Source organism: Corvus kubaryi, unplaced genomic scaffold (genome assembly GCF_017639235.1).
Source record: "Corvus kubaryi isolate FWS band 111438036 unplaced genomic scaffold, C.kubaryi_AGA036_p1.0 37300, whole genome shotgun sequence".
Lineage (NCBI taxonomy): Eukaryota > Metazoa > Chordata > Aves > Passeriformes > Corvidae > Corvus > Corvus kubaryi.
The window spans coordinates 16290251-16303821 of NW_024581093.1; the positions used below are offsets into that span (position 1 = coordinate 16290251).

A 13571-nucleotide genomic window follows, 5' to 3' on the forward strand; every position below is an offset into this window, starting at 1 on the left:
AGATGTGCAGAGCAGCCACCAGGGCTCTGTGGACCTGAACAATGCAGGTTCTTGTTGAGAGCTGGGTGTGAGTAAACTCATCCATACGTATCCAACAGCACTACTTTCATGCAACATTACCTCTGTGCTTAATCATTTATGGCTCTGAAACATAATAGCACTCAGAATTAAAAATGTCTGGGTTGAGCCTTCAATTTACTTCTACACAGCAAAGCTTTAATTTTTTCTGTCTTAATATAGCTAATTATAAGGCTTTGGTTTGGGCTTTTTAAACTGTTTTTTAATGTTTATCCTGCATACCCTGTACATATGTACTCACCTATCTGTTCAAAATCTCTATCACCATATTCACTGGAAAAAAATGTGCAGTTGTAAAAACTAAAAGAAATGGAGCTTGCATACAAATTAAGCTTCCTTTCAAAGATTCTCTACTTTAAACACCCAATCCATTTTATTTTACTGGATTATATACAGCTTCCACTGCACGGCCTTTTAAAATCAATTATAAACCCAACAGAACAGTCAGAGTACACAAACACTTACTGGTTTCAGTGGCTACAATGGTGATGTTGTGCCATGTGCTGGTTTCTCTGTCCAGGGGTGTTGCCAGAGTTATTTTCCCATCCTCTGCGTTGATGTTGAACTGTCTCTCAAGGTCAGTGTGGCGATCAATGGAAAACCTGCAAAACAGACATCCCTGTAATCTACTTAATGAAGTTGGTGTAATCCATACAGTCACAGAGACAATTTAGGGAGCCCTCTGAGAGCTGCAGTTTTATAGCCAAATGGATTGAGAAGCTCAATAACATAATAGTTTACAAGACAAAATGACAAACTGAGGTTAAAAAAAACTTAATAATTATTGCCCAAGGAGTAATTAGCTGTATACCCAGTGTGAAGGTCATGAAGTACCCTCAGGTTCACTGGGTAACATCACTGAAAATCAGTGCTGATCAAGAGTTAATTACACAATCCATCACATTTATTGGACAGTTTCTATGGTATTTCACAGTAACTGATGATAATTTCAACAGTAATGTATTAAGCACACAAAAATTAGGGCTTTGTGGTTATTTTAAAAAATGGCTGAATAATATTATTTTACCAATAAATTTCAGATTAACGAAGCATGAACGATTCACCAAGCAAATTATTTGCTTATGGTTCAAGCAGCTCCATGGGCAGAGCAGAGTGAATCACCACCTTTTCCCATAAAACACTGCTGACGCTAGAGGCCTGATTCTTTTATGGGTTGACATCACTGATTTTTAGCAAAACAAGTTCCATCTGACAGGCAGTCAGAGTTTGCAAATGTGAATGTCCAGGTAAATTCTGCAGCCCAACCAGAGGCAGCCTGACAAGGAGACAGAGCTGCAGTGGATTGCTCCGAGGGTGCATTAAGCAGGATGGTGATTTAAAGCTCAGGTCCAGATCACCAGGAAAGCTTTTATGTTTGTCCATTTGATCAGAGTTATTTTACTAATGAATTATTCGCGAAAAGAAACGCAATCACAAAATTGAGCCTTCAGTTTCTTGACAGGAAAGGTAGGGAAAGAGGGAGTTGAGTGATAAACTATTGATATGGTTCAACAGAAATTGATTTCAAGGGGTTTTACTGATCCTAATTGTGGATTTATTTAAAAGCCTTTTAAGCCTTTGTGTCTGTGTATTACAGAACCTAGCAGCATGCACTGGCAGTTCTTACATTTGTTCTGCATTATAGCAAGGCACAATGGGGTGAGCTGGGATATGGTATCAGACTCAATTACAATATGGAGTGGCCAGAAAAGTGACTCCAGACTGTCGGTTTCTCATCACTTCTCTACCTTTTGCAAGCACACTGTTAAAATTCTCCAATAAAAGTAAAAGAACATATTTTTCTACAGTGAGAATGGCACAGTTATCTGAAAATCAGCTGTTCCATTCTGGATTGTGCTTTATCAGAAGCAATTTCCAAAAATATTCTGATTTGGAGGTCTCTTTATACACTACAATAAATATATTCCAATGAAGTCAAGCTCATTCCAGCCTAACACAGTCAATTTTAATAGACACGGCACTAGGATCTGATTTCAAATCTTAGGATTATTGTGTTCCACCCTTTTTTAATAGTATTTCAGCACCAGGTATTTTCATATTTAGAATGGAAGTTGCATTGCAATTAGACTGCTTGTGAAATTCATTCTGTAAGATACAGCTCACTTCCAAAACCAGTTCTAAATGATGAAAGCTTATCAAAATCTCAAAGTTTAAGTGTTTAAATACTGCATTGTGAGAGATCAAGGCTAACTTGATCACACTGGTAAGGTACTTAACAACTAATGGACTTAAGAGGGAAAATGCCAGTTTAACTAGGAAATGGGATTTTGTTAGATATTTCCTTGTTTTGTTTTTAAACTCTGAGAAGAACTAGTTTTACTCACTTAAAAATTACTAGTTTGCTAAGAAGAGTACCAGAAGAATATGAAGTCAAATTCCAAGTATCTGTGCCTAAAGCTGGGCAAGTGCATCTATATTTGGACATTTAAGTAAACTGATTTTCTCGTGAGCTCCACATACTCAGTTCTCAATGGTTTAATGGGAATTGCACTAAACCCAGCATTTCTGAAAATCAGGTCACTCATGTGAAAGAATAAAGCTGTAGGTGCTTAACTTCAGGCAATCATTTTTGAAAATGGATCGTAACTGTATCTTGATGTCTCCCTAGTTCCAATTAAAGTATTAGAAGTCAAATTCTGGTACTAGTGAAGTTAGTAAAAAAATACCTTACAGCCTTTCAGGTTTAAGATTTCACTCAAGAAAATACAAGAAAAGACAGCAAACAGCTCTTTTTAAAAAGTCATACTTAAAACTGTCTTTTCATTCTTGATTTTTATGTAATGATGCTGAAAGAACTCTACTGATATCACACATTTATAGAGTTTTTACAGTCCACAAACAAAATAAAATGTGAAATGCTCGTATGCTATTCAGTGTTTAGTTGACCTGGGCTTGACATAAATTCCACTGAGGGAAGACACAGTTTGTCTCTAAGGATCAATCCTTCCTTAAACTTCTACTCACGGCCTTCCTGCCATGCAGGCTTTGAAGTTATAAAAGAAGGAGTGATGCATTTGTGAGTTTATTTTATCACAGTCCGTCTCATCCTAGCAATACTGACTCGCAACACAAACCCAGAAATTCAAGAGGAAACATTTTTAACATAAGTTGTGTGTCTTTGCAAGACAACAAAGAGGTAAAACCCTCTCCTGATTTTAATTTGATAAATATTTGTTACAAAACCAAAAAATAAGATCTGCAGTGTCATAAACCTGGGAAAACGAATGGTACATTTGCCATTTCCTTTTCATGATAATGGTGTTGTAACTCTTTTTAATGGGAATGCATTGTCAGATCCATAAAATATACATAAAACATGTATTTCTCTAAAAATGAGAAAAGAATATCTTGGGAAATAATATCTTTTGAAATTGCCATAAAGCCAGCACAGGTTATTGGGAAGTTTGGGTTAGTTTATGAGTCTGCTATGGCAATTATAGGAACAACCCCACAGTGGTTTCACAGAAGCCTGGAAATGATTCTCAGTCCTGCTCTTGCACTGCTGCTGTTATGACTTCATTTGATCTTCTCCTTATTTGCACCAATGCAAATAGGAGCAGAAATCCTTTTCTGCTGCTCCTGCTGAGATTTGACTCTCACTGACACCCCAGGAGTGGTAAATCTCCATTTTTATTAATGCCAGGCGGATTGGACAGCGGACTTAGTGACAGATAAACAACTGCACCGTTGGGGAGGCACAAAATATTGGATCTGGGTTTTTAAGGCCTGCTGTGAATTAAGAAAATGATCAACTGCTGCCAGAGATGAAATCTCTGCTGATATGAGTGGGGAAAACCTGCTCCAGTGAATCTTATCTCTCCACAGAGAAAACCACTGAAGGGCAGTGATTTATAGGAGGGCAGTTGCAGTATAGGAAGAAAGATTATTGCTCATGCTTTTTGCTATGTGCCTGGATCATGCTTTATCCAAGGTAATTCACTGCAGATAAACAGACCATAGTTATAAAGTAACACCAGGAGCATGGAGTGAGTGCTGCTGGAACCAACAGCTGGGTGCTAACACAGGATGATCTTCCCAGGATCCACCCTTCCCACACCAGCCACAGCAAAGCCTTACAGCTGAGCCAGACTCCCTGGGCCCTTTCCCAAGGGAGAGGCATGCATCCAGATGTGGCCCTGACACACAATCCTGGAATTACTGGGTAGAATACAACAAACTACAGACCATTTTTACAATTATGACCCAGCTTTGTAAATCCATTTCACCATCAGCCTTAAAAATGAGGAGGCCCTTAAGCATCATGCACTGCAGAATGGCAACTAAGGATCAAAAAGTGCTTGTGCTGCTTATTTTAAAGCTGATGGATTAGAAAAAAAATCACAGAATCACAGACTATGCTGACGCAGAAGGATCATCGAATTTCAGCTCCTGGCTCTGCACAGGACAGGCCCAAAAATCCATCTATACATCTGCTTGTGAACCTATGAGAGGCTTTAGATCAAGTGAGAGAAAGATCAGACAATGTTTCTTCTCTTCTAAGCAAGCACAGAAAACAAATTACTGGTGTGTTGGTTAGAAATGAGGATGAACAATTTTTTTTTTTCCTTAATAAAAAAGGAAAAAGAAAATCATAGAATGGTCTGGGTTGGAATGGACCCTAAAGACCATCTCATTCCAACCTCTGCCTTGGGCAGGGACACCTTCCACTAGACCACAGGACAAGCTTCTTTCCAGGCTGTATTTTATAATATTTTTACTAAATTCTCCAACATTTTATCCTTTGACTCAATTATCAGACTCTTCCCATGTTCAGAGATATCCAAGTTTTATTTCATTTACCCTGAATGTGTGGAGCCTTTGTGTACCAGACCAATGCAAAGCAGACATGGTATTGGGAGCACAGAAGGTGATTCATATTTTGTTTGTGCTGCCTGGGTTTTTATAACAAATGTACACAGTAGTTCTGTCTAAGCAAAATATTGACAGAACAGATATCTATTGAAAAATGTAATTTCCTTGAAATACAATTCGTTGTTGCCTGCTAAATTACAGTTTTGAAGAAAAGGAAAAAAAAAACCCACCATTAAAAAAAAGGCCAGGCAACACTGAACATTAAACTGTCCATCAGTTTTTAGCTTGTTGTAATTTTTCAAGTTTTTAACTAAAGTTTAATATTTTTGAAATGACATCATAGAACAAATGCATAAAACTTGCATCATATACATGATACAATAACAGAAGAAACACCTGAAATGTACATTCCAACCAATAAAACCAGTGCTTGAACATACTTCTGTTAGAACCTGCCAGGTTCCTATTTTGTTCCAAACTGGAAAGAAAGTAACTGTATTTCTGCATCCTACCTGTCTCTGACTAGCATTTTTTCTCCTTTAATAGTAGAATTACTAGCTTGAAGTCCTTTTTTTTGGTCCTTAAAATATCTTTTATGCAAAAAAATGGGAGGAAAAAAACAAAAGCATTTGAGCTTTCTAGACCTCTCCCAAATAAAGCCAAATTAATCAGGTAAGCAAATGAGCAAAAAAGTTGCATAGAAAATTGAGGCCTGTATATTCTTTAATTAGCTATTAACCCAATATTGTAGAAAAAATTAAATCTTTTAAAGTACTGTATCTATTATGCAAAAAAAAAAAAAAGGATGTAAGTCATACTAATAAATCAGCTTTTTTTTTAAATGTAATGAATTCTGGCCAATTCTGTTTCATGTATGCCAAGTGTTTCCATATGACCTGATGAGCAAAAAAACATTCTAATTCAGTTTACAAACACAAAATATTTTTGTTTCTAAAAGTTTGAAGGTCTCTTGATTCATAAAATGAGGAAAAAGTGGAAATAAGGTAAATCTTTTACTCAGATCCATTTTTTGGGCTTGGACAGAATAAAGAGGGTCCGTTTTAGAATAGAGGTAGGTTTGTAGATGGTCGAAATTTTTAGGGGTTGGGGCAGGATGAGAAAAGAATTCCAGGGCAACAGAACAAGAGTGGAAAAACTGCCAAGGTGAAAGTGAAGCAGGGGTGAGGCCAAGCTGGGATGAGGAACACAGGGGATGGGGAAGAGGCAGAGCAGCCAGGACCAAGCCAAGGGCAAAACTGAGCAGGGCAGAGGGAAGGAACTAAGGTTCTATTGAAAGAGAAATTGCTATGGAGCTGGAATAAAAGGAAGAGAGGCAGCTTGCTGTCACCATGGCTGGGCTCACACACCTCTGACAAATGTCAGAGGAACATTTTTGTACCAGCAGTCCAAGTGCAATGCAGTGCAGTGCCTTTTTCACAGACACCAGTGGGCAACAGCAATAAAATCAGGGACGGAGCCACTGCTCCAACGGTGACAGATCAGACCCTGCCATTCTATGGCACTTTTGTTTAGAAATCTATGGCAGCTGATGCTATGTTCACCTAGTTTTGAAAGCCTGATTTAGAAATGAGAATTTCAGAAGCACAGAATATCCTGAGATGGAAAGGACCAAGAGGATCATCCAGTCCAGCCCCTGTCCCTGCCCAGACACCCCACCAGTCCCACCCTGGGCATCCCTGGCAGCGCTGCCCAAACGCTCCTGGAGCTCTGGCAGCCTCGGGCCGTGCCCATTCCCTGGGGAGCCTGGGCAGTGCCCAGCACCCTCTGGGGGAAGCAGAACCTCTCCCTGATCTCCAGCCTGAGCCTGCACAACTCCAGCCGTTCCCTGGGTGCTGTCCCTGGCCCAGGAACAGAGCTCGGAGCTGTCCCTTGAGAGGAAGTTGTATAAAACTCAAACATACTCTCCAACATCTTCACACACAAGTTCTAATGGATCCAAACATGCTGGCAATTCTGAATTTCTAATTTTAAAGACTTTATACTATGATATGCAGCATGTAGGGCATCTACATAAAGGTTTAAAGTCCAGCTCTGCAACAACCCTGATGGAAGTGACAACAATTAGGAAATGACAACAATTAGGAAATGACAGTGATAGAAAATGATGGATTATAACAACTAACATCGTCCTCCTGATGCTGCAGACTACTTGCCTGGCCTAAACTCCCTGAGGCAGCAATGCACAGTGATGATTACTATTAAATAGACTCTCTCCACATACACTTTTGCCATGAATTTCACGTTTAGGTGTTGGTTTTCCTAATGCTTTTAGCAGGCACTACTACACAGACTAGAATGTGCTTTGGAACGCTCTCATCACACCAAGCAATCACTACCAAGGGGGAGGGGAAGATGTGTGCTCATCAAATGAGATAAAACCCACTGAAATGATCAAACTGGAATATTTTTTTTTTCAAATTAGATCAAAAAGGGAAAATACTATAAACTGAAGATGCAAAAGTCATATGGGCATAATCATCTCTGACTTTGTATGTTTAAACCAGGAATGGGTTTAGACAAAGGAATACAAAATATGTTTTGACAACCTTACAACTGCATGGCACAAACTCAATATTGTTAGTGCAGGCTACTGGATTATTTAAATTCACTGCAGAGATACACTCTGATGATTCAACCTCATCCAACCTGATTTCTCATAAGAACCACTCACATTTCTTACTTTTGTTGCATTCCTCTGTTTCATAAGACTACTCCTATGGCAAGGAGCATTTTGGGGACTTTGAAAATGATCTGAACTGATAAAACTAACAGCATAAACCAAATCCAGGCATTTTCACAGAAACAGAATGGCAGGAGAACAGTCACACAACGAGTGGGGAAATACCCTTGGGATCTGCCAGGAGTTTTCCCAAAGAGCACTTTAAAGCAGCTCTACCTTATAGGGCTGGAAGACACGTCGGGGTCATGGGCTGTCACCTGCCCCAGCACAGAGTTGAGAGCAGCATTTTCATGCACTTCCAGAAGGTAGGTGGGTGAGGAGAAGACTGGTGGCTCATCAGCATCTTCCACCATGATCTTCACGGTTGCTGTGTCCTTGAAGGGTCCCCCACTGAGGAAGCGAGGGTCGATGTGAATGTTGGCTGCTTCCACCTTCAGAGTGTAGGACTTTTTGGTCTCAAAGTCCAGTGGCTGTTGAGAAGGACAAAGATGAATGTCTTTCACTAATGGCCACAGAGGACAAGTGATGATGATGCTGATGGATGGAAGTTATGTGCATTTTTAAGCACACGGAATGAGTTTTAATGCAGTCACTTCCCTCTCCCAGAAACCCAACCTGCAGATTTCCTAGGCACATACTGACAGATGTTTATTTACCAGCCTCAGAGGAAACAACACTGTTTCCTTGTTTTTAACAAGAAATTTACTGAAATATTCTCTCTCATGAATTATACCATTACAATTACATATCAGACAAATACTGCAAATTTGTTGGGGATGACATGAGTTGCATACCAATAATGCACTTCATCAGTGCTTTACTGGTTGGAGATAGGAAAAAAAATTAAACTGGCTCCACAAAGAATAAATATTTTATTACTTCCAGAACAGTGTGAAAAATGCAAAGAGCTAGCAATTATTATTTGTTGGACAGGAGAGGCGAAATGTAGAGCTAATCATATAAGAAAGTACTTCAATATTATTGCACTACAAGTACCTCTGTATTTCAGTTTATAGGAGTAAATGAGGTAGACACCTCTCAGGAATTTCTTCGAACTGTAGCAATTTCTACTTCTGTATCTTCTTTTTTTCTTTTTATTTTCCCCACAGACAGAATCACAAAACAAATTACTTTATTCTATCAATTTACCTGCCATGTTCACCAGTGTTTTTACTATTTTACAGTTCCATATTAACTCATAAAAGATGAAAACTCAGTGGATTTAAGGGACTGAAATATCAAATGAACCCCAAATATGTGACACTTCTGTGTTAGACTTTTTCATTATAGGAGATTCAAGTTTGTGTCTTGAAGCACATTACTATATTCACTACATAATTCTCTTGTGTCTCACAACGATTCAAATTTCAAAGATGCAAATTGCCAAGCATTGGAAAGATATTAAGATTTGCATTATAATGTCTCAGGGATAAAAAGAAGAGGACATAGACACTCTGAATCTGCAATGCAAATACCAGCAAGAGCACAAACAGGAATCTTCAGGAAGTCTGTCAAAGCCTTCAATATGTATATTTTCAAATTCTGTTGATTTTTTTCAGGTATGAATCAAGCTCTAATGGGATTTGCTCTTTCCCACAAATTCTAGTAAACACAAGAAAACCTTGCTTCTTTAGCAGCTCTTAAATTAGTAAGCTTTTGAAATTATGAATGGGGATTTAGAAATCAGCATATTCACAATTGGCCAATCATGGCTCCTGTAGCACTTTTTCAATTGCTTTTCATATGCTTTACAGAAATGACAGCACCCCAATACATTTAGTCATACCTAATCAGAATATCATATTGAAAATTTACTCAGCATTGTCTAAAGCCCATGATTTTATGCTGAAGAAAATCTGTTGGTGAGCAGCACCCTCCATACATCATCTACTGGAGTAGAACCAAAATTATTATTGCTGTCAAAATGAAAATATGAAACAACATTATGGTTGAGACTCAGTTATGAAATAAAGCCAAGGGAACTGGGGCAAAAGGCTAATTGCCTCAGCTTACAGGAGAGGCCACGGCATACAATAAATAACAGTAAGGAAGAGCTGGGATGTGTATCATAATTTTCTCTTTAGAAAAACAAATGTAAATTTAGATAAATATGCATCAGTTTTTTATAAACCTACAGTGCTGACCTACTCACTGAGAAAGAGAAAATACAAAGTTTTGACAGACAACCTGCCTGATCTCTTTAATGACAGGTACAAGTGGAATATTAATTACCTGTACTCATTGGATTCACCTCTTCTCACTGAAATATCACGTTTTTTGTTTACTTTTGTTTTTTATAGACAAAGATTCATTTAGAGTGATCTGTGCTATGCAGTTAAAACCCTCTGTGCCACTGCTATAAATTATATTCATATCCTTTTTCAGAACACAGCATGAGAAACAGCTTTCTCTCCTTCCCCACAAAATAATGACAACTAAATCTGCAATTAATATTTCCCCAGCTTTACCAGAGGAGTTTTGTTCTATGCTGCCTCTCCTCATACTTCTGTACATAACTGGGTGGTGCTTTTGTTGTGTACATGCAAATACTTCACCTTGCACACATCAAGACTGTACAAGCATAGAAAAGACAACGTGGCTTTCTTTAGGGCCCAAATTTGGCACTTCTCACGTGAAACTACTGATCTCGTTAATAAAATTCACTGAAATCCCTGTTCATTGAGTGAAGACAGTTCAACATGAGAACAGGTAGAAGATGAAGCTCTCACACATCAGTTAATTTTTTTTATTTTATTATTTTATGGGATTTATTTTTCTCTGAACAGCTATGCAGGAAATCAAATGATTGAGAGAAGTTATTTGATGAATACTCAGCCAAGATTTTATGGAAGTTTAAACCACCACTAAAGTGGAATCTGATCTATTCTTCTTTGGAACCAAGGGAGCAAAACCTGTGTATTGTGACCACATGGAGCTTGGATAAGATGAACACATTTCCAACATCCATGGATGTCTCCCCAGCTGTCACCTCAATGAAAATTTGGAGCAACATGGCCAATACACCCCTTTTCATCACTCCACTGGCTTGACACCTCATCCATAGAAGGAAGAATCCCTGGAAATCCAGCACCTTACAGAGCAAAGTCTGGCTGGGTAGTTGTATGTACAATAAACATTGATGTTTTTTAACAGAGATATGATTTACCTTTCTCACTCTAATAATGCCGTCCTGAGTTTGGGCATCTGTAGTAATCTCAAATATATCCATTCCATCTCCTTCAATAATATCATAGGATGATTTAGCATTTTCTCCAATATCCAGGTCATTTGCTTTCACCCTTCCTATTGGTTCACCAAGAGCAACATCTTCCATTACTGAGAAGTGATACAGACCTTACAAATAAGAGGAAAAGACTAAACATTACAGCTGGTCCCAGTGTCCCCTGTGTGCTCTTCAATGTTTACACTTCCCCAACACCGACTCTTGAGATGTGCAACTGATCCAACCCCCATTTACACAAGTTATTGACTGAAAGCAGCAAAATCTGGTCCTCACACCAGAATATTCACTTTACTGGAGGTGAGTGTCCTTTCCATTCCAGCAGTCTCCTGCTTCTTCCTTGCAGGGATGTTTTGTGTTGGCAAACACAAATAATGAGCTCCTTTCAACACTGCAGAACTTACCTTTTTTTACAGATATTTGATTGACAAGGAGCTACAATTCAACCAAGAAACTCTGGCTTTTACTCCACAGTCTATTGGTCTAATACTTTAAAAACCTATTGTGTAAACACTTACATAACTTCAAATATTAACCACTTTTTAAAATGTAATTTGATTTTTTTTTTGTTTAAGCCCTTCCACCTCTCTTTTGTGTTAAGAAACTAATCAGGAAACAGTCAAGGAAACTCCCAAAATTTATGTTTTATTGGAAACAATAACTTTTCATAGCAATCATTACTGTGTTTACTATTCGTTGTAAAGTTAGACTAAAATCCACTAGAAATTGCTATTCAAATTGTCAGCATTTTATTTTTTGTTACACTTGCTTCAAACCTTTTAAGCTAAAAAGCATCAAAAATCTATTTAGATGTATTATTTTAGGTGGGAATTTTACTAAAGCAAAACCCAAAATAGCCATTTTCTTTTGTATCTCCCTGTTCCTAACAATACTCTAAAAACCAGAAGACACATATTTTACACCCAAAATTCTCTCTGGAGTCCTTATATTTCTACTTCCTTATAATTTATGTTTATTGAAGCTGAGGTTAATACATGATCTAATCAAGTGAAATGCTGCTCAGGAGTTAAAATAGGCAAAAGGAATTCAAAGATAACAGAGATTATTTAAACAGTTTTTGACACAGGATTCTGGCCTTGTTCTTCCCTGTCCTCCCCGCTGTTCTAAGACAACCTGTGGTTATTACTGTGAAGTGCAGGTAATAATTTTCCAAGAAACCATGTTCTGGAGTTGTTGCTTTACCTGTTGTAGCTAATTGCAGTAGCAACAGGTGAAAATAGGAAGGAAACAGTGAGGAATTCACAAATACAAGTATTAGCTGTACAATACAGTCCCAAAGTGATTTGTTTTTAATGTTTCCAGGCTAAATTGTTAGAGATAATTTGGAGATCATCAAGATTCCTCAGAATATCCATAATGGCTCACAAACAATGAGCAGCCAAAGCAATGAAGTGCCTTGGGAGACTAAATTATGTGTTCATCATTTACACTGCTGTCCACACTTTGTGGTTTGAATCTCCAGGCACAGCTGATTGCATTGTTAAGTTGAAATTTTGCTCTCAGATTTAGTAAAATAGTTGCAAAATATTAGGAATAAATTAAAAATTATGATGCAGCTAACTCTTTTACACAAATATCTCTCCAGAATTATGAATTGTGTCATAGTGCTGAGCTGACCAAAATATCCACACTGGGCATCTTTGAGAGCCCTGGGTTTCCACAGCAGTGCACAGTTCTTCTCATTACAATTCTGTGGTAAACTGCCAGGTTAAAAACTTTGGTGACTTATAAAACGCCTCTAAAATTATTTTGGAGAGACCACAGAAGTAGTGAAAGTTCATCTTTTTCATTTCTAAAACCCAGGAGGCTAACACTCTGAAATCAAACCATAAATTTACATTTCTGTCCTGCCTGGAAACAATAACCCGATAAAACACCCTGTTTCCTGAGCTCATTACCATTTATTGTGCAAGCAGCATGTATTACATCTTATGAATTTCGATTTCATTCTGGCTAGGCTTATTGTAAGTTTGATCCTTTCTTATTTTCCTTTCCAGGCAAATGCAAACTGTGCTTCAACAGTGTTAAAAAAAAAATGTCAGACTTGCTCAGCTCTTGTCCAAGGGCAGAGTTGTGGCTAATCTGTGGTGCTGGGCAGCAAGCTCAGAACGCTGCCTTTTAAAAGGCAGAATCTGGAATAACACCCAGCTATAATATTGCTATGGCTCATCATTAAAAGCAATAAATACATAATACAGTTAAGGTACATGCAGGGTTTTTTTCCCTAATGAATTTGCATAATGGCCAGTGGTTACTCTTAGAGGGAAGCTTGAATCCTGAGTGGGCTGTAACAGCTTCGGAGGCAACATCTTCCTCGTTGCTGCAGCAAACTCATCCAGGAGCAAATGTATTCCAGGGATAATGATGCAGTCTTGCTGATGCCCCCAGTCAGTGTGTCACTGTGCCCAAAAGCACTGGGAAAGGGCAGTTTCCATGCTGTGCTCCTGGGCTTCCCCCAGTTTGGACCAGTTGTGCAGCTGATTTTTGGGTCAGATTTTTGACATATTGGCAGCCAAAAGTTATTTGAGTCAGTGCTGGTACAATATAAAAAGCCAGGTAAGCTGGCAAAGGTCCCTGAGTTGGAGCCACAGGATGGTGCAGGTATAAAAGAGACATCCTACTGCATCCTGGTGATACAGTTCATCTGCAGACATTTACATTATTAGGGAAATTGTTGGAAAACACTAACAAAGAGGG

The 13571-nt window shown here is 38.4% G+C and overlaps 1 protein-coding gene across 1 annotated transcript in view; it reads right to left on the bottom strand.

Annotated features, from left to right (window-relative positions):
- Positions 1-13571, bottom strand: part of CDH8 (cadherin 8) — a 153900-nt gene that overhangs the window by 52440 nt on the left and 87889 nt on the right. The window contains exons 7-9 of the mRNA XM_042027639.1: positions 10779-10966; positions 7829-8082; positions 544-680 (exon numbers count right to left, since the gene is read on the bottom strand). Coding sequence (XP_041883573.1) covers positions 544-680; positions 7829-8082; positions 10779-10966 — 579 coding nt within the window. The remainder of the gene's footprint in view (positions 1-543; positions 681-7828; positions 8083-10778; positions 10967-13571) is intronic.